The sequence below is a fragment of the Aquarana catesbeiana genome, linkage group LG06, assembly GCF_042186555.1.
Source record: "Aquarana catesbeiana isolate 2022-GZ linkage group LG06, ASM4218655v1, whole genome shotgun sequence".
In the NCBI taxonomy this organism is placed as follows: Eukaryota; Metazoa; Chordata; class Amphibia; order Anura; family Ranidae; genus Aquarana; species Aquarana catesbeiana.
This window is the reverse complement of record NC_133329.1, coordinates 364,635,604-364,662,948: the sequence shown is the minus strand read 5'-3', so window position 1 is coordinate 364,662,948 and position 27,345 is coordinate 364,635,604. Positions and strand designations below refer to the sequence as shown.

General features: G+C 41.1%; 1 protein-coding gene across 2 annotated transcripts in view; it reads left to right on the top strand.

Annotated features, from left to right (window-relative positions):
• GALNT13 (polypeptide N-acetylgalactosaminyltransferase 13) overlaps positions 1-27,345 on the top strand; it is a 540,125-nt gene that overhangs the window by 229,251 nt on the left and 283,529 nt on the right. For both annotated transcript variants that reach the window (XM_073634136.1, XM_073634138.1), the window contains exon 2: positions 10,982-11,150. In XM_073634136.1, the coding sequence (XP_073490237.1) occupies positions 10,982-11,150 (169 nt within the window). The remainder of the gene's footprint in view (positions 1-10,981; positions 11,151-27,345) is intronic.

Below are 27,345 nucleotides of genomic sequence, written 5' to 3'. Positions count from 1 at the left end.
TGAAAAAGAACAGTGGGGGTGGGATGTCACATCTTGATTCATGGATGATCTGCCTCCCATAACAGCATAAGGACACAGGCTATAGTGGAAATCAGCACTCAGGCAGACCCTGCAGTTTATCACGTGACTGTGGTATACAGATCAGTCAAGGTATATAGTGTCAGTATTATAATGTAAAAAGATTTATAAGCTGTGGGCACTGCAAAAAGGTATCAGTTGGTGTCTGATTTGTCCACCCCAATATCGCTGATATATATATTTAAGTCGCTGATCGCCACCATTACTAGTAAAAAAAAAATTTTTTAAATAAATAAAAATATCCCATAGTTTGCAGACGCTATAACTTTTGCTTAAACCAATCAATATACGCTTATTGGGATTCTTTTTTTACCAAAAATATGTAGCAGAATACATATTGGCCTAAATTTATGAAAAGAGTTGATTTTTTTTTTTTAATTAGATATGTTTTATAGCAGAAAGTAAAAAATATTGTTTTTTTTTTTCAAAATTGCTGGTCTTTTTTTTAGTTTATAGCACAAAAAAAAACAAAAATGCAGTGATCAAATACCAGCAAAAGAAAGCTCTAATTAGGGGGGGAAATCTTCCAGAGGCCAAGTGGTTAAAAATTTCCCCTGGGATTAAAAAGTATTCTGAATCTGAATCTCACCAGGCACCAAACAGTATCAGACCAGTCCTGAAAATCTGAATTTGATTGGTGGCTGTAGGAAAATTGCTCCAGTTCTTAGTAAGACAACAACTGATACATAACACCTATGGACAAACTACCATATAGGCATGTATAATATCTTGAAATGAGTGCATAATAATACAATACATAATTATAATACATAATACATAATTATTCTATCTGTAATACAGGTCCGGTGGCTATATGTGGCTTGTAAGTACCTATGTTTTAGGTAGATCTAGTTGTTCTGGACCTGGGTACCCGGGATCGTTATGCCTCAGTTAGCCTTCAGTGACTCTGGCATAGGTGGATAAGCCCTACCATGCCCCCACCCTTTGCCTACGGACCATTAGTGCTACGGACTGTGGCTACACACTGGCATCACCTCCCCTAGCGGGTTTGCCTCTCCCGGGACCCCTTTATCTCTTTTTTACATTACTACCAGATACCGGTCGTTATAATTTGTGGCTCCCCCGAGTCGCCGCACTGGTGGCGGTGTTCTGCGCCTGGTGGCTGCTGGGACATGGATACCCTCCCGATGAAGCGGCCATTGTCCGCCAAACTAGTCGAAGAAAATTACATCTTTGATCTATTGTCCTATTGTGACTTTCCCCTTTTGGGGTTAATTTTTTTTTGTTTTTTTATCTGTAAATGATTAATTGTTCTTAGGCATCAATAAAATCTTTTGTAATTTTTATATTTTTGTCATATCATTCAAATTGTATTGCTTCTACTGTACCGTGATAGTCCAATTGCCTCCATGTTTTTGTGGCAGCCTAGTTGGGGACTAGGCTACCAATTCTGCTATTCAATTATTTCTGGATTTCTACTAATCCCTATTTTGATAACTCACCATAGAGGCCACATTCATTTTCTAGAACTAGTTGTTAGTCACGTTATGAGTCAGAATCAGCTTTCCTCGGGGCACCAGTAATCTAATTATATTTGTTATGTGGTTGAGACCTAAATATTATCCATTGGAGACCATTATCACCATCTGATACAATTATAGCAATCATAATTCTTTGTCCACTTAGGGAGACTATTTATCAAACTGTAAAGCTAAACTGCAGATAGATAGAAAAGACACACATTAATTCAGTTGTGTAAACATTACTACAATACAATGTATTTGAATGCATGTAGTACAATTACATGAGTTTGACTTAAAGTAGAACTATAGGCAAAACTTTTTTTATTTTTTTTTATTTTGGATAGAGCAAGGGAGGGTTATAACCCCTCTCAGATTTATTTTCACCATCTATGTCCAATTGTGGAGATTTCCCTTCACTTCCTGTCCCATAGCCAAACAGGAAGTGAGAGGAAATCTCCGCAAAATGTCCCTATTGGAAGATTTCCCTTATATTACTTTTCTGGGGACAACCCAAAATTTGGGGTTTTTATTAACTCACTTTCAATGATAATAGTAAACAGGACAAATAGAGAGGGTGTATCGCCTTAACGGGGGGCACAGACAGCAATAAAATATGACAGCTGTTCTAATCCCTCTCCACTCTATCCAAAACTGAAAAAAAAAACAAAACGTTTTGCCTTTTAGTTATACTTTAATATCAGTTTCTTGCATTCTAATGTACAGCAGAGCTCAGAAATGGGGAGGGAGAAGCAGCTTATTCAACCATTCAGGTATATGGCGGTGTACGGAGGATGCATATAGGATGAGAGGGCTGAGTGACAGAGCAATGATAAGCTCACTGATGTGCTGCTTCTCTTTTCACTGGTCAGTCACAAGGCGGGGGGTGGGGAAGAGATCTGTAATGCCGCATACACACAACCGGTTTTGCCATCGGAATAAACTCCGAAGGTTTCCCTGACGGAATTCCATTCAAGCGGTCTTGCCTACACACGGTCAACCCAAAGTCTGACCAAAGTCCAACCCGCCAGGACGCGGTGACGTACAACACATATGACGGAACTAGGAAAAGGAAGTTCAATAGCGAGTAGCCAATAGCTTCTGTCTCGTACTTGCTTCAGAGCATGCGTCGGTTTTGGTCCGTCGGAACAGCATACAGACGAGTGGTTTTCCCGATAAGAATTGGTTCCGTTGGAAATATTTACATACATACATACATATATATTTCTAGGTCCGTCAGAATTTTCGAAAAAGAAAGTCTGATGAGGCATACACACGATCAGAATAGATGATGAAAAGCTTCCGTCTGACTTTTTCTGTTGGACATTCCGCTCATGTGTACACGGCTTTAGTGAAACTGAAACTGTGACAGAGAAAAATCAGGTCACCCCCTGACAAATAGGGCTCTGCTGGGTGGCAGAGTTGTATAAATCTCAGGACTGGATAGGCAAAAAACCTTGTATCCCTTTGAAAGGTAAAACACCTCACATAAATGCATTTTATCTGTGAATTTAGTTGTTTACATTGAGTTCTGCTTTATTAAAATATATGAATATGTTGACTTTGATCGTTTTTAGTTACAGGCTTGACATTTCTGTATCTCTATACGTGTTCTGGACCAGTAATCCTAAAGCATTGAAATCAAGACTGTAACTTACATAGTCAGGTTAAAAAAAATACATTCCCATCAAGTTCGACCAAAAGACAAAATTAAATACTCAAATAAATGAACTGTAAACCTATAGATGATCCAAGGGAAGGCAAAAAAAAAATTAATAAATCTTTTTAAAGCTTGGTCAGATTTGCTCCAACAGGGACAAAAATCCTTCCTGATCCCCAAAGGCAATCAGATACATCCTGGATCAACATCCTACAATTTGATTCTATATAAATATTATTAGCCAGCCATATCTGGTACATTAATGCCCTGTACACACGGTCGGACTTTGTTCGGACATTCCAACAACAAAGTCCTAGGATTTTTTCCGACGGATGTTGGCTCAAACTTGTCTTGCATACACACGGTCACACAAAGTTGTCGGAAAATCCGATCGTTCTAAACGCGGTGACGTAAAACACGTACGTCGGGACTATAAACGGGGCAGTGGCCAATAGCTTTCATCTCTTTATTTATTCTGAGCATGCGTGGCACTTTGTCCGTCGGATTTGTGTACACACGATCGGAATTTCCGACAACGGATTTTGTTGTCGGAAAATTTTATATCCTGCTCTCAAACTTTGTGTGTCGGAAATTCCTATGGAAAATGTGTGATGGAGCCCACACACGGTCGGAATTTCCGACAACAAGGTCCTATCACACATTTTCCATCGGAAAATCCGACCGTGTGTACAGGGCATTAGAATCACATCCAGCCATGTTTCAAGCAATCTTGAGTTGACAAAACCAACAATGAGATCGTTCATTCTACAGTTTCACAGATCTTAAGCCTCGTACACACAATTTGATTTTCCAATGGGAATTGTGTGATGTCAGGCTGTTGATGGAAAATCCGACCATTTGTAAGCTCAATTGGACAATTGTTCTCGGATTTTCCACGGACAAATGTTGAATTTCAGGCTTTAAAATTTTCCGCGGACAAATGTCTGTTGTCGAATTTTCCAAGCGTGTGTACACAAGTCTGTCGGACAAAAGTCTAAAGTACAAACACGCATGCTCGGAAGCAAGGACGAGCCAGAAGCGGTCGGTCTTGTAAACTAGCGTTGGTAATGGAGAATTAACATTCGTGACGTGGCAGATTATGAAATCTCGAAATGCAGCGCACAATTCTCTTCTTCTTTAATCGGATAATAATGAAGCTGCTTTGCTGGTGATACTGATGGAGTTATTTCAAACAAATTTTCAAAGGCTTTTTTCTTTTCTAGTGATATCAAGAATAATATTATGCTTGTTATATATTTTTTTTTTTTTGGTGCAAGTTACCACAACACAATTATCCCGTAGTTTTTAAGATCAAAGATACAACTATGTTGGTGTCCCTTGTTAATTTTTACATTGTAGTTTTTAAAATGTAACTGCCTACTCCCAAATGGTCATTTGAAGTAAAACACATAGCCAAGTATTATTCTCCACAATTTTTTTTATTGTGCATTAAAAAAAGAAAACAAATAAAATTAGACATGCTATCAGCCAATAGAACTTAACCAAAAAGTGCATTCTATGCATCCAAAAATATAGAAAATATACCAAATCAAATCATTATTCAACCAAAAAATAAAATAAAAGCCTCATGCATGTGTCCTGCTTCTTAATATAGGGGTCAACAATGCCAAGAGTTGGTGAAAGTAGGGGTCCAACATCCAGAGATAATTCCGAAAATCATCTGGATTATTCTCCTGGAGCTCCCACAGCAAAGGCATATGACATAATTGGTCACTATTAATAAAGCAACCAAATTTTGGTCCAAGAAATCCTCCTCCTCCTGTTCCTGGACTGGTCTTGGGTCAAAGCAATAACTCCAAGGCCAATAATAAATAACACGTTATCTCCTCGGATTCCGCAAAATGGCTGGTTGACAAACGGCCGTTCAGAAACAAACTGAAAAGCGTGAAATGAAAAACGTGAAATGAAAAGCATGAATCAACACTCACCAAACTTCTACTAACACGAAATTAGCAAAAGGAGCCCAAAGGGTGGTGCTAAAGAGTTGAAAAACCACATAGTACGTCACTAGGTTAGTGTTTGTTTGGCCGACAATTCCTTGCCGTTTGTATGCAAGACAAGTTCCTGGCCAATGCCCTTCGGACAAAAGTCTGAGGTTTTGTCTGCGGAAAATCTGATCGTGTGTGCGAGGCTTAACTGTAAAGAAGCCTTTCAACATGAAGAGGTTACAACTATTTTACTTCAGGAACAAAAAAGTGCCCTTGTGTCTTTTACAATTTACTTAAAGTGGTTGTAAACCCTCCACTTTCAGTTTAGCTCATTGCAATCTATATAGGACAGGCAGCTGATTGCTGCCTGTAAAATTTCACTTTCTGTCTCCTTATAATCAGTCCTGCAATCTGTAGTGATGTCAGCGGCGCTTGCGCAGTCCATAGCTTCTTTAACGGCATGCTATTACTGTCATTGAGAACTACACAGAGGAAGCCTCGCGATACTGTGCTCTCCTCCTCTCCTTCCTGGTTATCCCTTTGTGACTGTATAAGACGTCACACAGGGAGAGTGAACCAGAGCAGCACAGAGACGTGAGAGAGGTGATCGAGATAGAGGCTTGGTTTAAACGTGATCGCGCGTGCGTGAGATTTAGACAGGAAAACAAGGTAAGGGCGGAAATGACGTCCACAAAAGATTCAACAATCACTAGTAAAGATGGCACAGCCAATACATTTTACAAAAGCTAAAAAAGGTATTTTAAAACCTTGTTTAAGTCACGTTTAAATGTGTAAGCCTTACAAATACATTGTTGGATCATTATATTTTAAAAACGCTAGTACGGGGTTTACTTCCTCTTTAAAGTGAACAATTTAAGGAAAGTTTACTATATGCATAATTTACATGTCCCCACTCGTAAAGTGATTGTAAAGGTTAGTTTTTTTTTTTTTTAATAACAAACATGTTATACTTACATGCTCTGTGCAAGGGTTTTGTACAGAGCGCCCCCGATCCTCCTTTTCTGGGGTCCCCCGGCGGCGCTCCACGGAGAGCCGCATTCAATGGAGGCACTCGTGTGGGCACGCTCCAGAGTCCTCCTGTTGCGTCCATTGACACAGACAGTAGGACTCAGCCCCGCCCCCCGGCTCCCATGTCACTGGATTTGATTGACAGCAGTGGGAGCCAATGGCTCTTGCTGCTATCATTCTATCCAATGAGGACCCGAGACAGCGGCTGGAGCTGCTGGGCTCGTTCTCATTGCTGGAAAGATTGGGTTTAGGTAAGAAAAAGGGGGGCTCTGGGGGGTAGCTGCAGCACAGAAGGTTTTTCACCTTAATGCATAGAATGCATTAAGGTGAAAAACCACGAGTCTTTACAACACCTTTAATCCCCTCTTCTAAAGCAAGAATAAATTCAGCCCCGTTAATCTTTCCTCATAGCTGAGGTCTTCCATGCCTCCTAATAGTTTAGTTTTCCTCCTTTGCACTCTTTCCCAAGCTTTGCAAATTGTTTTCTGTGAACTACTGTCTGATGGGATAACAGCAGGAATGGCATAGGTGACCTAAAGCCTAGTACACACTATCCGATTGTTGGCTAACCGAGCGTCTGATTTTTGTCTAAAGGGCGTGTTCTAGGAACTTGTCTTGCATACTAACGGTACACAATTGTTGGCCAACAAACACAACAGACTACGAGGAATTTCAGCTCTTGAGCGCCACCCTTTGGGCCCCTTCTGCTAATTTTGTGTTTGGTGAGCATTGATTCCGAGCATGCGTGTTTTTTACTTTTGACTTTTGTGTGACGGACTTGTGTACTGATGATACGAAAATCAGACAACAGACTGTTTCCCGCCGAAAATGTACTAGCCTGCTATCCAACATTTGTTGGCTGAAAGTTGGACAACAATTGTCAGAAGGAGCGTATTAACGGTCTGATTTTAGGACAACAGTCTGTCAACAGACAATCCCCTGCTAACAATCTGATTGTGTGTAAGAGGCTTTAGAATTAACTCCAGACCTTTTACCTGCTTAATTGATGAAGAAATAACAAAGGAATAGCCCAAATCTGGCCATGAAACAGCTTTTGATTCAATTGTCCAATTACTTTTGATCCCATGAAAAAGGGGGGTGGCTATTCTTAAGAGTTGTAATTCCTAAACCCTTACTCTGATTTGGATGTACATACCCTCAAATTGAACCTGAGAGTGTGCACTTTCAGCTCATATCTATTATACAACTATAGCTTGAAGTTGTTTTGGTAAATACCTGAAAAATCTAAAATTGTGCCTGTGTCCAAATATATATGGACCTAAATGTGTATACACCCTGTTTCCCCGAAAATAAGACCTAACGTGATTGTCGGTGATGGCTGCAATATAAGCCCTACCCCCCAAATAAGCCCTAACCTGTTTACCCGAAAATAAGCCCTACCCTGAAAATAAGACCTACAAGGACTTTAACTAGGGCTTATTTGGGGGGTATTTAGTCAGCCACCAATTGTGCAAGTTCTCCCACTTAATAAGATGAGAGAGGCCTGTAATTGTCATCATAGGTATACCTCAACTATGAGAGACAAAATGTGGAAACAAATCCAGACAATCACATTGTCTGATTTTTTAAAGAATTTATTTGCAAATTATGGTGGAAAATAAGTATTTTGTCAATGTCAAAAGTTCATCTCAATACTTTGTTATATATCCTTTGTTGGCAATGACAGAGGTCAAAGTTTTCTGTAAGTCTTCACAAGGTTGTCACACACTGTTGCTGGTATGTTGGCCCATTCCTCCATGTAGATCTCCTCTAGAGCAGTGATGTTTTGGGGCTGTCGCTGGGCAACACAGACTTTCAACTCCCTCCAAAGGTTTTCTATGGGGTTGAGATCTGGAGACTGGCTAGGCCACTCCAGGACCTTAAAATGCTTCCTACGAAGCCACTTCTTCGTTGCCTGGGCAGTGTGTTTTGGATCATTGTCATGCTGAAAGACCCAGCCACGTTTCATCTTCAATGCCCTTGCTGATGGGAGGAGGTTTACACTCAAAATCTCATGATACATGGCCCCATTCATTCTTTCATGTACACCGATCAGTCGTCCTTTTCCTTTTGCAGAAAAACAGCCCCAAAGCATGATGTTGCCACCCCCATGCTTCACAGTAGGTATGGTGTTCTTTGGTTGCAACTCAGCATTCTCTCTGCTCCTAACATGACGGGTTGTGTTTCTACCAAACAGTTCTACTGTGGTTTCATCTGACCATATGACATTCTCCCAATCCTTTTCTGGATCATCCAAATGCTCTCTAGCAAACCTCAGACGGGAACGGACCTGTACTGGCTTAAGCAGGGGGACACGTCTGGCACTGCAGGATCTGAGTCTCTGGCGGCGTAGTGTGTTACTGATGGTAGCCTTTGTTACGTTGGTCCCAGCTCTCTGCAGGTCATTCACTAGGTCCCCCCCCCGTGGTTCTGTGATTTTTGCTCACCGTTCTTGTAATCATTTTGACCCCACGGGGTGAGATCTTGCGTGGAGCCCCAGATCGAGGGAGATTATCAGTGGTCTTGTATGTCTTCCATTTTCTAATTATTGCTCCCACAGTTGATTTCTTCACACCAAGCTGCATGCCTATTGCAGATTCAGTTTTCCCAGCCTGGTGCAGGTCTACAATTTTGTTTTTGGTGTCCTTCGACAGCTCTTTGGTCTTCACAATAGTGGAGTTTGGAGTGTGACTGTTTGAGGTTGTGGACTGGTGTCATTTATACTGATAATAAGTTCAAACAGGTGCAATTAATACAGGTAATGAGTGGAGGACAGAGGAGCCTCTTAAAGAAGAAGAGACAGGTCTGTGAGAGCCAGAAATCTTGCTTGTTTGTAGGTGACCAAATACTTATTCTCCACCATAATTTGCAAATAAATTCTTTCAAAAATCAGACAATGTGTCTGGATTTGTTTCCACATTTTGTCTATACCTATGATGACAATTACAGGCCTCTTTCATCTTTTTAAGTGGGAGAACTTGCACAATTGGTGGCTGACTAAATAATTAATATTTTTTTGCCCCACTGTATATATATATATATATATATATATATATATACAAAAACAAAGGACAACACTAGGAATGCCATAGTCACTTACTCAGTATCATTACAGTACAGAATCACAGAGCAAGACATTAATCAGATTCATTTTTACTCAGTGCACTGAGCTATAGATCTGCAGAGAATGACATTCTTGGCATTCAATTTTACTCAATGTCTTGAGCTGTATATCCACACTGTACTAGAGGAAGTGGTATGTTTAGGGTGCAAAGCCAATAGGCATGTACATGTGTTTAGTGTTAAAAAGATTTTTGGCACAAAAGTTAATAAAATGAACAAAGAAAAAAAGAGGGTGAAAAGGAGAGAGAAGGGGTGAAGTGACAAAGAGGAGAACAAACTAAAGAGAGGAAAAACAAAAAAGAGCGAGGGGGATGAGGAAGGATGGGGGAAGGAGAATCCCCCCTTACAACAATCTAGTGCCTTGCCCATGACTACAGCCTTAATGGGATAAAACTGTGCCCTCAAAACCATTGGGGTGCTTATAGGTTATCCAGGTCAACCAAACGTTTACGTAATTATCATGCAAGTCCAGAAGAATAGCGCCCATTTTTTCATTAATTATAGCATGCTTTATTCTTTGCAGTATTTCCTGGTTATAAAGTGTGGATGGCTTAAAAGCCTCTGCTGTTGTCTGTTTGGTGGCATTAAAAATAAATGGGACAAGCCTATCCTCAAATTATGAACATAAAGAATTAACTGGCCAGCTAGGTAGTATTTGCCAGTGTTGGTGACCCCAAGTCCTCCCAACCATTTGAGTCTGGACAATATATTTTTGTTAAGACTAAGTAAAACTTTTCCCCACGTGAAGTTGAGAATCTTACTTTGTATTGATTTAAGGATGTGACTCGGGAATGGAATAGGTAAAAGAAAAAGAACAGATTAACTTTGGTGATTACAGTAATTTGCTGTGTTAATGTGTGCAAAAAAAAATGAAATTTGGTGTTGCCTCATGTAAGGCATAGAGTACCCATTTGAAAAAGTGGTTTTGATGAAGGTTCTGTAGGGTTTGGGTTGCAATAGAAGGGTTGTGCATGGCTTCAATTTATCCCTTGTTGATAAGCTCATAAAAAATAATTTTAAATAATGACCCTATATACTATTTAATACAAGCCAGATGGGTATATTTTGCTTCTAAGTTTATATTCATTATGGAGATATATTTGTTAGTCACTGCCTGAGTCAAAATCAGCTTTCATAGAAACCTTTCTCAGGCAACTCCTTCATAAATAATAGAAGAGTAGCAAAGAGCGTGCCAACTAGAAAGATTATTATCTAGTTTGTATTATGGAATACAACAATAAATAAAATTGAAAAAAACTTGGACAATAATCCTAGTTGGCACTCTTTTTTCCTGCTCTTTACTACACTGCTACAAGAACTCAAATGTAATTTCTGCACACTAGTGAGCAGCCCTTAAATCACCTCACACAAGAGCTTTGCATCTACTTGGATTTTTATCAAACAAGATACCGGGTGCTCCTCAACCTTTTTCTTCTATTAACAATTACCAGTGCATGCAATTGACTTCTGGTCTTAGCAGTTACTTTCTTATTATAACATGAGGTTAGATCTGATTTCTTTTTGCTCAGGTACAAAAGTGTTGCTCTTTAAGGCTTACTTAACAGTTTTAAGTGGTAAAAGTTACACATTTCACATTTTTTGGTAATGGCTTATGGTAATGGCTAATGGTAAATAATTTATGGTCTTTTTTTAATTTCCAGCTGTGATTTCAAGAACCCAAGAAGGACCAGGAGAGCTGGGAAAAGCTGTGCTAATTCCCAAAGATGATCAAGAGAAAATGAAAGAATTGTTCAAAATCAATCAGTTTAACCTCATGGCGAGTGATCTGATCGCATTAAACAGAAGCCTGCCAGACGTGAGATTGGAGGGGTAAGTTTTACTAAGTAAGTTCTAGCTGCCTGTAGCTCTAGCTCACAGAGCTCTTTTCTGTCTGTCATATGATGGGGGATTCTGGGACATTTATTGTCTGGAATTGTGTGGCTTTTAACTATACCTCTGTATAGGCACATTATTCAAGGGCAAGGCTCCTAGAAGAGCAAGTAACATTGGGTGGCGTGATCTATACCTGTATGGCTATCTTTCTTCATGTTTTCTGACTGTTGTAAATGAGAGAAATGTTGAAGCTGCATTCTGGTAACTATATGTTCAACTGATAAACTTCTGGGCACTTTTGGCCCCTTGCATACATTCCAACTAAACATTTAGTTTTCTGTGGGACTAGGAAGCTCTTGGATCCAAGGCTCACACTTTGGATTAGGCCTCAACTCCTGATCATGCCTTTCCCAGGACTAAGTTACACCTTCTGCATTAAGCATATATTGTGGGAGCTCCAGTGATCAGTATAGGTCTCACATTGTGGATGTCACAGGTGGTACTTGGTATTGAGTTGGCTGAGGCTTAGTTTCAAATGGGACCAGAAGTCAAGGTATTACATACAGTGTGGTCCTTTGATTTAGGGAATCCAAAATGCACAGAAAACAAAAACATAACAGATTATATCATAGTTACTGCATTGTGACACCTATGGTTTCTGACCATCTCATATGATTTCTTGAAGTGCACAGAGCATTTTACCAAGATCCTCAAGTCATTCAAGTACCCAATAGGTTATCCAGCTTGTCAACATTTACTCAAGAACTGAAAGTCAAACTCCAGCCCAAAGGTTTTTTTTTTGTCTTTCAGAGAGTGCAGGGAAAGGTTAGATCCTTTAATTACTGTATGTGCCTTTAATGGAGAAATGTGCCTCACTTCCTGTCACCAATAAGGTGATGGGAAATCTCTCTAATGGGAACAAAAACACATTTTTAGTCACAGGGACAGAAGTGAGGTCAAATCTCCCAATCTGGGTTACAGAAATAAAAATTTGAATTCTTCCTCAGTCTAAAAAAGGATGATTGGCATTAGACGGTTGCATTATTTTAACAGTTTTAGGTAGACTGGTCCTTTAAGAATAAATTTTAGTCTACAATTGCCCAGGGCAATGTTCAGCAAACTCTCAGCTATTCTAGACTGCCACGTAAAGCCTAATAGCATGTTACTCTGGCTCATGGCAGTGGTCTCCTCTGCATTTCATATTTTATGATCTCTGCTTTTTTTATTCCGTATGATAGTATGATGGATGGCTGTATATTGTTACTAAGGGAACACAATATACATTACAAAATAAAGCATTTACTCACTTCTTAATCAGACGCAAATAGCTTCCGCATTAAATTAACAAGGGTGGAGGATAATACAGCAAGAGTTGTTTGTTTGGCAGCAGCTGCATATAGTTCAGATGCCCTCCATGGACGGGGTTGGTTAACTAATGGAAGTATCCCCTAAAGGCAGGATGTTATTTTTATGTTCAAAAATAGACAGCTCGGTCCTGCTGACCATACGCCTGAAGTGAACTGTATACAATAGAAAAAAAATGAATTCTTTTCGCTAGCATGCCAGTTAGGCTCTATCAAGCAGTGCGAGTGGGATTCATGAAAGCTGGGGAAGAGGAGATGTGTGTGTTGCCTAGGGCAACCAGCCTTTTTTTCTTCTAATTCTTTTAAAGGGAATGCATAGTATTTACTCTTTCTTTTTTGGATATTCACTTAAAAGATCAACTTATTACAATATTATTACTGTATTTTTTTTTTTTTTTTAAAACCTTATGGTTATATGTACATGGGGGCAGCCATATCATCTTAATGCATACTCAGACTCTACTTACAGCTTTACAGTGCTACATAGTGGTTGTTCTTTACTGCTTCTTCACACAATGCCTAGGTCTGTGAGTTTCTCCAAGCTTAAAGTGATAATAAAGTCTTGTTTTTCTTTTTTGGTTAAATATAACAAACATGTTATACTTACCTGCTGTGTGTAGTGGTTTTGCACAGAGCAGCCCAGATCCGACTCTTCTCGGGTCCCAGTACTCCGGGCCCCTCCCTCCTGCCAAGTGCCCCCACAGCAACTAGCTTGCTATGAGGGCACCCAAGCCGAGATGCAGCTCTGTGTGTCCATTCAAAAATGGAGCCAAGGCACGGCCCTGCCCCTCTCTCTCCTCATTGGCTAACTGACTTTGATTGACAGCAGCAGGAGTCAATGGCACTCACTGCTGTCTCAGCCAATGCGGAGGGATAGTCCCGGACATCCATGGCTCTCATGCAAAAATGCATTAAGATAAAAAATCTTCTGCCTTTAGAACCACTTTAAACCAACAAAAGGTGCATCAGATGAAATTCATATAGGAATCCAAACAGCTTTTAGGAATTACAAAACTGAGAATGAATTTCAGGGCAAAACATGCACCCCCTTCATCAGGGCTCAGTATTGTTTACAAATGTTTAAATGGACTCATGGAAGGAGATGGAAGATAAATCCTAAAGCTGAACTAATATCTCTCAATCAACATTTTAAATCCCTGTGCTGATAGAATTAGTAAATAGATAGGAAGGTATATTACATTTACTTGTTTAAAACTTTTTTTTGAACTAGGCCAAAATTATGTAATCGGGAGTCTTCATGGGCTTCTTTTTCTTCCATCTAGAGGAGAAACTTTCTCATCGAAGCCCACCCTCCTGTCTGCATGCTTGAGCTAAGGGCAGATGGATTCCAGTAAGTAAATGCTACATGAATCATCTGCCCTTACACAAGATGGCCACAGCTAGAGATGCTGGGGGTTGTTTTTCAAAGTGATTTCTCAACAAAATAAAGCATGGAGACATGGATGGATGGGCAAGTTTGCTGTGAATATTAAAAATTAATTACAGTGCCTTCCAAAAGTATTAACCCCCCTTGGCATTTTTCGTGTTTTGTTGCCTCACAACCTGGAATTAACATGAATTGTTTGAGGATTTGCATCATTTAATTTACAGAACATGCCCACAACTTTGGAGATGTTTTTTTTTTTTATTGTGAAGCAAACAACAAACAGGACAAAATAACAGAAAAAGTCAATGTGCATAACTATTCACCCCCCTAAAGTCAATATTTTGTAGAGCCACCTTTTGCGCCAATCACAGCTCCAAGTCGCTTTGGATAAGTCTCTATGAGCTTGCCACATCTTACCACTGGGATTTTTGCCCATTCCACCTTGCAAAACTGCTCCAGCTCCTTCAAGTTGGATGGTTTGTGCTTGTGAACAGCAATCTTTAAGTCTGACCACAGATTTTCTATTGGATTGATGTCTGGGCTTTGACTAGGCCATTCCCACACATTTACATGTTTCCCCTTAAATCACTCAAGTGTTGCTTTAGCAGTGTGTTTGGGGTCAATGTCCTGCTGGAAGGTGAACCTCCGTCCTAGCCTCAAATCACACACAGAGTGGTACAGGTTTTGCTCAAGAATATCCCTGTATTTAGCAGCATCCATCTTTCTATCAACTCTGACCAGTTTCCCAGTCCCGACTGCTGAAAAACATCCCCACAGCATGATGCTGCCACCGCCATGTTTCACTGTGGGGATGGTGTTCTTTGGGTGATGTGATGTGTTGGGTTTGCGCCAGACATAGCATTTTCTTTGATGGCCAAAAAGTTCAAGTTTAGTCTCATCAGACCAGAGCGCCTTCCTCCATACATTTTAGGAGTCATCCACATGCCTTTTCACAAACTCAAAACGTGCCATTTTGTTTTTTGCTGAAAGCAATGGATTTCTTTTGGCCACTCTGCCATAAAGCCCAACTCTATGGAGCGTGCGGCTTATTGTTGTCCTATGTACAGATATCCAGTCTCTGCTGTGGAACTCGGCAGCTCCTCCAAGGTTACCTTAGGTCTCTGTGCTGCCTCTCTGATTAATGCCCTCCTTGCCCGGTCCATGAGTTTTGGTGTGCTGCCGTCTCTTGGCAGGTTTGCTGTGGTGCCATGTTCTTTCCATTTGGTTATGATAGATTTGATGGTGCTCCAAGGGATCATCAAAGATTTGGATATTTTTTCATAACCTAACCCTGACTTGTACTTCGCAACAACATTGTCCCTTACTTGTTTAGAGTGTTCCTTGGTCTTCATGGCAGTGTTTGGTTAGTGGTGCCTCTTGCTTAGGTGTTGCAGCCTCTGGGGCCTTTCAAAAAGGTGTATATATGTAATGACAGATCATGTGACACTTAGATTGCACACAGGTGGACATCATTTCACTAATTATGTGACTTCTGAAGGTAATTGGTTGCACCAATTTTTATGTTCTTCATAACAAAGGGGGTGAATTCATAAGCACATGCCAATTATCATTTTTTTATTCCTGAAAAATAGTTTTATGTATATATTTTTCTAATTTTACTTCCTCAACTTAGACTATTGTGTTCTGATCCATCACATATAATTCAGATTAAAACAAACATTAAACTAAAGGCTGTAATGTAACAAAATAGGTAAAAAGCCAAGGGGGTGAATACTTTTGCAACACACTATAAATAGGGTTTTCAGTTTGTGGTGCTCAGATGCAGTTAATTTCTGCTGTGATGAATATTCAGGCTTTACTTACAGTTTTGCAGTGTTACACAATGGTTGTTCTTTACTGCTTTTTCTCACAATGCCTACGTCTGTGAGTTGCTCAAACCAACAGAAGACTCACCAGTCAAAATTTATAAAGGAGTCAAAACAGTTTAAATGACTCTCAAAACAGCCAATGGGGCTCAGTAATGTTTGCAAGTACCGTATTTATCGGCGTATAACACGCACTTTTTTCCCTTTAAAATCAGGGGAAAATCGCGGGGTGCGTGTTATACGCCGATCCCCTGCGATCCGGAGCTGCCAGATTTTCAAAATCGCCGACCGCGATTTGAAAATGGCGCCGCCGGCGCCGAAATACACAGTGCCAGTCCTCGGCTCTTCTCGGCCACTTTCGTCTTCACTCGAGCGCCGCCCGAACCTAGCCGAGTGTACTCGGCTAGGTTCAGATAGCTCCGCTCGGGACTACGAGTGGAGCCGAAAGTAAACGAGAGCCGCCGAGAAGAGCCGAGGACCGGCTTTGTGTATTTCGGCGCCGGCGGCGCCATTTTCAAATCGCGGTCGGCGATTTTGAAAGATCACGGGATGCGAGGCTGCACTGACCAGGCTGCACTGGGGAAGGCTGCACTGACCAGGCTGCACTGGGGAAGGCTGCACTGACCAGGCTGCATGGGGAAGGCTGCACTGACGAAGGCTGCACTGGGGAAGGCTGCACTGACAAGGCTGCACTGGGGAAGGCTGCACTGACAAGGCTGCACTGGGGAAGGCTGCACTGACGAAGGCTGCACTGGGGAAGGGTGCACTGACGAAGGCTGCACTGGGGAAGGCTGCACTGGGGAAGGCTGCACTGACATGGCTGCACTGGGGAAGGCTGCACTGACAAGGCTGCACTGACATGGCTGCACTGACATGGCTGCACTGACATGGCTGCACTGGGGCAAGGCTGCACTGAGAAGGCTGCAATGATGGGCATTTAAATGTAAGTTTTTTTTCCTTCAACTTCCCACCTAAAAGCTTTTTTTTCCTTAAAATTCCCTCCTAAATTGGGGTGCGTGTTATACGCCGGTGCGTCTTATACGCACCGGCGTATACGGTAAATTGATTCTTGGAAGCAGACAGAGGAGCAAACTTAAAGTATAACTAAAGACAAAACTTTTTTTGTTAGTTTTGGATAGAATACAGATGGATTAGAACGCCTGTCAGTCTTTATTGCTGTCTGTGCCCCCGTTAGGCAGATTCACCCTCTCTATTTGTCCTGTTTACCATTAGAATTAAAAGTGAAAGTAGAAGAAAATCCCAAATTTTGGGTTGTCCACAGAAAAGTAATAGTGGGGATATCTTCCAATGGGGACAGTGGTTCTGGTGACCTGGGGTTCCCCAGGGAATTAATTAATTCATTTGCAGGGATTTTCTCTTACTTCCTGTTTGGCTATGGGACAGGAAGTAAAGGGAAATTTTCGTAATGGGACACAGATGGCGAAAAAAAAATCTGACACATCCAAACTTAAAAAAACTGAAAATCGTTTCATACTTACTGTAATTTTCCATTCCTGGTGCATATCCGTGACAGCATACTAGTGATAGGCTCTGCCCTAAGGACAGTGATTATTATAAAAGAGAAGGTTAAGGACTCCACCATCATTCTCCATAATATAGAATACCGAGGGAGGGTGCGTATGCTGCCAAGGATATGCACTAGTAAAGGAAAATTACGGTAAGTATGAAAAATGTTCTGTTTTCCTGGTGCATCAATGGCAGCATACTAGTGTTAAATAACTAGCTGAAATGGGTGAGTAATGCTTAGAAAGAAAAACTTTATTTGGTTGAAACAAAGGCTGAATCAATTGTCTTTTTGCCAAAATCAACTGAGGCCAGAGCTCCCGAGTCTTCCCTACAGTGTCTCATTAATGTGTGCTGCGAAGACCTTGTTGCTGCTTTGCAGAAAGTATCCACAGAGACATTTGCCCTTGCGGCCCAAAAAGATGCAACTGCTCTGGTTCAGTGTGCCCTGACAAAGGAAGGGGGGTCCAGTCCTTTGCACCAGTATGCCTTCTGGATTAATTTTACATGAATCATGATGCGATTGTTCTGGCTGAAGCTTCCTTGCCCTTGTTTTTGCCTCCTAGCAGTACAAATAGGTTTACAGATTTTCTAAAAGAAGCTGTGAGGTTGAGATAACATTTGAGAACAAAAGCAACATCTAACTCATGTAGGGAGCTCGAGGTAGAATCTGGGAACACCGTCAAAGCTCAATGATCTGCCAGGGAAGCAGGAGTAGATACTTTAGGAACAAAACTGCATATTGTGCGTAATTCCACCCTGTCTGGGTAGAAGATGATGTGCTCTTCCTCTGCTCATAGGGCTTGTAACTCTGAGACCCTTCAGCCTGATGTTATTGCTATCAGGAAGGCCAATTTTAGGGTCAAGTTCCATAATGAAGCTGTCTTGGACAGGGCAAAGGTTTGTTCTGACAAAACTTCCAACATAAGGGAAAGATCCCACTTGGGAATAGACTGTCCGGTTGATGGACGTATCTCCCTTACTGCTCTGAGGAATTGAACTACCAGGAGGTCCTTTGTTCATCTTTTGTCTGTGGCCACTGAGACCACTGCTACTTGAACTTTTAAGTATGCTGAGACCTAGGCCTAGGTCAAGGCCTGTTTGGAGAAAGTCCAGAAGCAATGAGGTGGAAGGAACTGAAGGGTCCACCCCCCTGCCGACAGAAAAAGCTTTAAACTTGTCCCAGACCTTGGAATACATATTATTGGTTGACGGTTTCCTGGCCTTCATGAGGGTCCAAATCACTTTGGATGTACATCCCAGCAATTCGAACCTCTGCCTCTCAGTATCCAGACTTGAAAGTTCAATCTGAGGGGGTTGGGATGTGAGAGGTTTCCCTGGGAGAGCAAGCGTGGCATTATGGGGATCTTGACTGGTCGTTGAGTGCTGGAATGTATTGCTAGGGGGAACCACGGATGCCTTGGCCAATAAGGAATGCATTGATTACTGTATAAATGTCACTGACAGTGAAGGGGTTAACACTAGTGGCAATCAAGGGGTTAAATATCGTTTGTGTTTCTAACTGTGGGGGGATGGAACTGACTAGAGGAGGAGACATGTTGTTGTGCCTAGCTAGTAGGAGCAGACGATCTGTCTTTCCTCTCCTCACAGAACAGGGATTTGTGTGTTTACACACACATGTCTCTGTTCTGGCTCACGTGGCCGCGATCGCGCGTAGCTGGTGGTCATTGTGACCGCTGGCCACGCACATCGGCTCCCCCCGCTATAGGCATTTAAAGGGCTGACGTACAGCTATTACGGTTTGCGGAATCGTGCCGACCTGCCGCAGTATAATGACGGCATCTGGTCGGCAAGTGGTTATTCTTTTCAGGTCGATAATCGGCCTCCAGCCCCCATTCTTTTTGGGGATGAGGAAGAGAGTGGAGTAGAAACCAGAGAATCTCTCTGTTAGAGGAACTGGGATTACCGCTCTCTGGGTTTGTAAGGACGTTAGAACGCAGAGCCTCTGACTTTTGAGGAGAGTTCAGGATTCTTGTTGGTGAGAAGTGATCTCGAGGGGGTTGGTTTGTGAATGTCCAGAAGCGAATCGTAGAGACTACCTATAAAACTGCTATAGGGCGGTCAGCGAGTGGGTAAAGTATATGTGAACCCTTGCCTTGTAAAACAACCCATTCAGTTTATTATTATTGAGGATGTATAAAGCGCCAACAGTTTGTGCAGGGCTTTACAACAGTACAGTTACAATACAATTCAATACAGGAGGAATCAGAGGGCCCTGCTCATTAAAATACAAATAAAAGTCAAAGCATTTGTGTGTATACTGTATATAAAATCATTATAAATACCCTTTTTCCTCCTAACGTTCTTTACAAGTGAACTTTAGCTTATCTACCAAAAAAGATAGAGCTAGCTAGTCTTAGTTGAAGGGTGAATGGAGAAGTTGCCAAGTCAACTAGTAAGGCCCCCTAGTCTAAGCACCCCACACAGTGCCCTAGTTTAGGCACCCCACACAGTTCCCTAGTCTAGGCACCCCACACAGCTCACTAGTCTAGGCATCCTACACAGCTCCCTAGTCTAGGCATCCTACACAGCTCCCTCGTCTAGGCATCCCACATGGCTTCCTAGTCTAGGCATCCTACACAGTTCCATAGTCTAGGCATCCTACAGAGCTCCCTAGTCTAGGCATCCCACATGGCTTCCTTGTCTAGGCATTCTACACAGTGCCCTAGTCTAGGCATCTTACACTGCTCCCTAGTCTAGGCATCCTACACAGCTCCCTAGTCTAGGCATCCTACACAGCTCCTTAGTCTAGGTGCCCAATGCAGTTTAGTTTCCAAAGTCATTCTGTGGTTGACCAAACACCATCTAAAATAGCTAACTTTCGTGTTTTATTTGGAAAATATCCTGTAAAACTGTTTTGGAAAGGCCTTGGATGCCCTTTTTTATAAATGGGATAGCTTACATAATCTGGGTAGTTATATAATGCCTTCTACACACTGCTTGATACACTACTTTCATTAAATTGAACTCAGCGGCTGCAAAGATAGCTTATGGATTTGCAAACCTGGGAGCTCCAGAGTTAGACAGCCTCTTTCATAAAAAGAGAATTGAGGCAGAATATGGAGGAGCATGCAAGAGCTTGCACTAGCAAAGGCTTAAAGGCATATTTCATATTTAGCTTCCACTTCTTAATGTAATAGCTGCAATCCAGTCTGTGAGGAAAGCGGCTGGCTGTAAATATTTATAATTAGAATATACTAATGGATTTCCTAGATTAGTAGGAATTATCCATAAGAAATCATTTATAAAGAATTTTAGCGGATGTGAGAAATGAAAAACATCTCAGTATTAAAACATTTCTCTACAGACTTGCTCGTGCATTGCATAAATTAGAAAACTGAGCAAAATTTGCCTTTATGATATACTTTATGACCTGTTTAAAGAAGATCTCCGGCAATGCAACAAAAAATTTAATTTGTCCCATATATTTTTATACAATGAGTATTTCCTGCAATTTTAAAGAAAGCTACAGTCCAATTTGGTTTAAAGTTTTTACGGGTTGCTTGCTGCTCTACATTTTGAATAATGTCGACTGATATGCAAATGCCAGCTCTTGTGGTCATCCGTATATCAGGGAATGCAGTTAGCATTCCAATCTTTATATAAAGTTTGTTGTTTCCATCAAGCCAGAGCACTGCCAGGACAAGGTCATCCAGTGCCCAAGTCAAAGATGCCAAACTGACCCTTTCCCCTCCAAATGTTTGTATGTGTACAGTGTAATATACAGCCCTGGACGCAGCTGTGTCCTTTTATTTTTTGTTCTATTCGCTCTGGTGACCACTGCCAGTGGTAGGGAATATTCGTAATTTTAACCACTTGCCTACTGGGCACTTTCACCCCCTTCCTGCCCAGGCCAATTTTCACCTTTCAGTGCTGGCATACATTTTTTATAATATATATAATTATATATAATTTTTTTTCACACAGAGCTTTCTTTTGGTGGTATTTAATTAATTTAATTTTTATTTTTTGCTAAATAAATGAAAAAAGACTAAACAGTTAGAAAAAAAAAACGCTTTGCATAGGTAATTTTTCTCCTCCACTGATGTGCGCTGATGAGGCTGCACTGATGAGGCTGCACTGATGAGGCTGCACTGATGGGCTGCACTGATGAGGCAGCACTGATAGGTGGCACTGATAGGTGGCACTGATGAGGCAGCACTGATAGGTGACAATGATGAGGAGGCACCAATGGGCACTGATTGGCAGCACTGGTGGGCACTGATAGGCGGTACTAGTGGGCACTGATAGACTGCACTGAAGGGCACTGATAGGCGGCACTGATAGGTGGCACTGATAGGCAGCACTGATGGGCACTGATTGGCAGCACTTGTAGGCACTGTTGGGGCTGAACTAATAATCAGAACTCTGATAATAAGTGCTCTGATTATCAGTGTAGATGTTCCTTTCACACAAGACAGTTATCGGCTCTCCCCTGCTCATGCTGTCAGCGTGAGGAAAGGAATTCTGATATCTGGCTTATGTTTACATCGTGATCAGCTGTCATTGGACACAGCTGATCATGTGGTAAAAGGCCGCTGTGATTGGCCCTTTACCCCGATCTGTGATCAGCTGTGTCCTAAGGACATTATTGACGGGATCCTTTCAGAGAATGGAGCGGCTCTGTGATGTCAACCAACAGCTGGCTTCAATCTGCTGTTGGCTGATTCAGGATCACAAAAGTAAGTGCACTCCTGTGACCCAGAAGAGAAGTGTGGCCAAAAAATCTTTTAACTATAAGTAAAATGACTAATGCTGATTTTTTTTTAAGTTTTACACAAACCTAGGCTTTAGGTTTAGAATATAAATAAGGGAGAAATCCTCTAGGAACAACTGACTTTAAAAGATTTACCTCACTTTAAAAAAAATCTTTTGAATATGAAAAACATAAAGAGATTAATAAAAAAAAAAGCCTAACAGATTTAACCACTTCTCGCAAATCGTCGTTTCTGTACGTCGCTTTGAGGAAGTGGTTGTACCGGGGTGAAGCCCCACTACCATTTTTTAGAGCTGGCGATCGGCTTTCTAGTGATAACAATCGATGCAGCTTAGCAGCCACTCAGCTGTTATCTCCCCTCGCTCTGCACATCTGCCGGCTGGCCGGAGACCCAAACTAAGCTTCGATCGGGTCTCCGATGCAAAAACCTGGAAGCGACGTCACAAAGTAATTTCCGGTTTACTCGGCTGCCAATGGCGCCGATTTAAAAAAAAAATTCAGTATTCCAAAATGCAGATTTTGGAGGGATTTGGCTTATTTTAGACCCCAGATCCCTTCATATAGAGTACCTGTCATCGCCTATTACTGTCATAAGGGATGTTTACATTCCTTGTGATGGCAATAAAAGTGATCAGATTTTTTTTTTTTAAAGAGACCATGTAAAAATAAATAAATAAATAAATAAAATAAATAAGAAAAAAAACCTAATCATTTTAAAGCTCCCCCGTGTGCTCACGCACCAAAGAAAACGTGTACATAAGTCGCGTCTGCAAATGTAATAGGTGTTCAAACCACACATGTGAGGTATCGCCGGTCAGCGGGAGAGCAATAATAACTCTAAACAGGTAACCATTAAAAATGTTTAAAGCGTCACTAATGGAGATTTTTAAGTACCGTAGTTTGTTGCCATTCCACGCGTGTGCGCAATTTTAAACCATAATATGTTAGGTATCTATTAGAGTTGCACGATTAATCAAGATCGCGATTCAACCTCCCTCACGATCTTAACCCTTTCATGCCTAAGCCTGACATTTGTTGCTTACAAGTAAAAATCCGTATTTTTTGCTAGAAAATTACTTAGACCTCCCCAAACATTATATATATTTTTAGCCGAGAATCTAGAGAATGAAATGGCGATCATTGCAATATTTTATGTCACACTGTATTTGTGCAGCGGTCTTTCAAATGCAATTTTTTAGGAAAAAATACACTTTCATGAATAAAAAAAAAAACTAAACAGTAAAGTTAGCCCAATTTTTTTGTATAATGTGAAAGATTATGTTACGCCGAGTAAATAGATACCAAACATGTCACGCTTTGAAATTGTGCACACTCGTGGAATGACGACAAACTATGGTATCTAAAAATCTCCATAGGCGGCGCTTTAAAAAAATAACGGTTACCAGGTTAGAGTTACAGAGGAGGTCTAGTGCTAGAATTATTGCTCTCGCTCTGATGATCGTGGTGATACCTTACATGTGTGATTTGAACACCGGTTACACATTTTTTTCTTATTTATTTTTATTTTTTTACATTGTCACTTTAAAAAAAAAAAAAGTGATCACTTTTATAGCTGTCACAAGGAATGTAAACATCCCTTGTGACAGTAATAGGTGGTGACAGGTACTCTTTATGGAGGGATCCCTCCTTTGCACTTCAAAGTATTTCGATCGCCAAAAACTGTGATTCTGATTCGTGGTTCGGGCCTCCTGGTAGGACGGGAGGCTCGGGAAGAGCGGTGGAAGGCGGCGGGAGAGGGGAATGCACCCTCCCGCTCCTCCGGGATAACAGCCGAGCGTCTTTTAGCCGCATCAGCTGTTATCCCTGAAGAGCTGACTGCCCGCTCTAAAAACTACTGCATCATCCCGATATAACCCCTTAAAGCCAAGGCCGTATATGTGCGTACGGTCGGCAACATAAATAAATTTCCTCGATTCAGTGCAGAGAGTTCTTTGCTCAAGCGGACAGCTGTCAAAAAATAAAAATAAAACAGGCAGCCTGCCAAATTTATCACAACATAGAGAGACATTGTAACATTTCGTTCTTAGATCAAAGCAATTAACTTCGGGCTGTAAATGAGGGCAGTTTAACCACTTAAACACTAAACCTTTTTTCTGACACTTGTTGCTTAAGTTAAAATCAGTATTTTTTTCTAGAAAATTACTTAGAACCCCCAAACATTATATATATTTTTTTAGCACAGGCCCTAGAGAATAAAATGGCGGTTGCTGCAATACTTTATGTCACACTGTATTTGCGCAGCGGTCTTTCAAACGCAAACATTTTTTGAAAAAATACACTTTGATGAATTTAAAAAAATTAAACAGTAAAGTTAGCCCAATTTTTTTGTATAATGTGAAAGATGATGTTACTCCGCAATAATCGTGAGAGAATCGCGAGAGACTCACCATCTTTAAGCAAAAAAATAGCGATTCTCATTTTAGCCAGAATCGTGCAGCTCTAGTACAGTATCTATTTACTCGGCATAACATCATCTTTCACAATATACAAAAAAATTGTGCTAACTGTACTGTTTAGTTTTTTTTTTAAATTCAGTGAAGTGTATTTTGTCCAAAAAAAATTGCGTTTGAAAGACCGCTGCACAAATACCGTGTGACATAAAATATTGCAGATTTGTGGAGTGCACGACTAATAATTGTCCTGTGGACAGATTCTCCCACCTGAGCTGTAGATCTCTGCAGCTCCTCCAGAGTTACCATGGGCCTCTTGGCTGCTTCTCTGATTAATGCTCTTGAGGGCTTCACAGAACAGCTGTATTTATATTGAAAATAACCACTTCAGCCCCAGAAGGATTTTCCCCCCTTCCTGACCAGAGCACTTTTTGTGATACGGCACTGCGTCACTTTAACTGATAATTGCGCGGTCATGCGACGTTGTACCCAAACAAAATTGACGTCCTTTTTTGACCACAAATAGAGCTTTCTTTTGGTGGTATTTGATCACCTCTGCAGTTTTTATTTTTTGCGCTATAAACAAAAAAAGAGCAAAATTTGGAAAAAAAAGCAATATTTTTTACTTTTTGCTATAATAAATATCCCCCAAAAAATATATAAAAAAACTATTTTTTTCCTCAGTTAAGACCGATATGTATTCTACATATTTTTGGTAAACAAAAATTGCAATAAGTGTATATTGATTGGTTTGCGCAAAATTTCTAGCATCTACAAAATAGGGGATTTTATCGCGATTGTGACATTATGGCAGACACATCGGACACTTTTGACACTATTTTGGGACCATTGTCATTTATACAGCGATCAGTGCTATAAAAATGCAATGATTACTGTGTAAATGACACTGGCAGGGAAGGGGTTAAACACTAGGTAGTGATTCTAACTGTGGGGGGGCTACTACTCACATGACAGTGATCACTGCTCCCGATGACAGGGAGCAGTGATCTCTGTCATGTCACTAGGCAGAATGGGGAAATGCCTTGTCTACATAGGCATCTTCCCGTTCTTCTGCTCTGTGATGCGATCGCGGGCACTCGGTGGACATCGAGTCTGCTGGACCTGCGGTCACGGAGCACGCGGCGGATGCGCGCGGCGGGTGTGCGCACACCCACAATGCCGCTTCTTAAAGGGGTCGTACCTGTACGCCCTTTTGCCCACCCGTGCCATTCTGCCGACGTATATCGGCATGCGGCGGTCGGGAAGGGGTTTAACCGCTTCAATACCGGGCCAATTCTGACACTTTGCTCCTACATGTAAAAATCATCATTTTTTTGCTAGAAAATTACATAGAACCCCCAAACATTATATATGTTTTTTTTAGCAAAGACCCTAGAGAATGCAATGGCGGTTGTTGCAACTTTTTATCTCACACAGTATTTGCGCAGGAATTTTTCTAACGTGTCTTTTTTGGGAAAAAAACTGTTTTGTGTTTAAAAAAAAAACAAAACAGTAAAGTTAGCCCAATGTTTTTGCATTTTGTGAAAGATGAAGTTACGCCGAGTAAATAGATACCTAACATGTCACGCTTCAAAATTGCACACGCTCACGGAATGGCGCCAATGTTCGGTATTTAAAAATCCCCATGGGCGACGCTTTAAAATTTTTTACTGGTTACATGTTTTGAGTTACAGAGGAGGTCTAGGGCCAAAATTATTGCTCTCGCTCCAACGTTCGCGGCGATACCTCACATGTATGGTTTGAACACCGTTTTCATATGTGGGCGGGACTTACGTATGCGTTCGCTTCTGCGTGCGAGCACACGGGGACAGCGGCGCTTTAAAAATTTTTTTTTTTTTATTGTTAATTATATATTTTTTTTTTATTTTGACACTTTTTTGAAAAAAAAAAAATTGATCACTTTTATTCCTATTACAAGGAATGTAAACATCCCTTGTAATAGCAATATGACATGACAGGATCTCTTAATAGTGAGATATGGGGTCAATAAGACCCCATATCTCACCACTAGCTGGGAAGCCTGAAATAAAAAAATAAAATAAAACGATCGCCGCTTCCAAGCCGAAGCGGCACCGTTTTTTTGAATGGAGAGGCCGGGCGTGACGTCATAACATCGCGCCCGGCCTCCGACGATCATAGAGACTCCGGGGACCATCTGGTCCACCGGAAATCTCTATGATCTACATCCGGCGCCGGCGGATCTACTCTCCGCCTCACCGATCGTAACGGTGAGTCGGAGCAGGCAGCGGGGGGGCGTCCCCTCTCGCCTCCCATAGGAACGATCAAGCGGTGGAACGGCCGCTATGATCGTTCCTATGGTGTAGAGGTTCGCCGGCTGAAACCGGCAATATCTGAATGATATCTGTAACTACAGGCATCATTCAGATATAAGCGCTCAAAGCCAAGGACGTCATATTGAAGTGGTTAAGGTGGATTCTATTTACTAATTAAGTGACTTCTGAAGGCAATTGGTTTCCTTAGATTTTAGTTAGGGGTATCAGAGTAAAGGGGGCTGAATACAAATGCACGCCACACTTGTCACATATTTATTTGTAAATCCATTTATCATTTACCTTTTCGCTTCACAATTACCGTATGTGCCACTTTGTGTTGATCTATCACAAAAAATGGCAATAAAATAAATGTACGTTTTTGGTTGTAACATGACAAAATGTGGAAAATGTCATGGGGCATGAATACTTTTTCAAGACACTGTAATGTTTTAGCAAACAATATTGGTTTTAACTTGTAAGCAACAAGTGTCAGAAATAGGCTTGTTCCTTAAAGCGGAGGTCCACCCTAAAATAAAAAATGACATTAATATTCTCAAAAAAATATATAAAAAAAAATTTGAAAAAAAAAAATTTTTTACTTAGCAGAACCCCCTGTTGCTAGGCAGTCTTCCTAATCTGCCTCTTCCT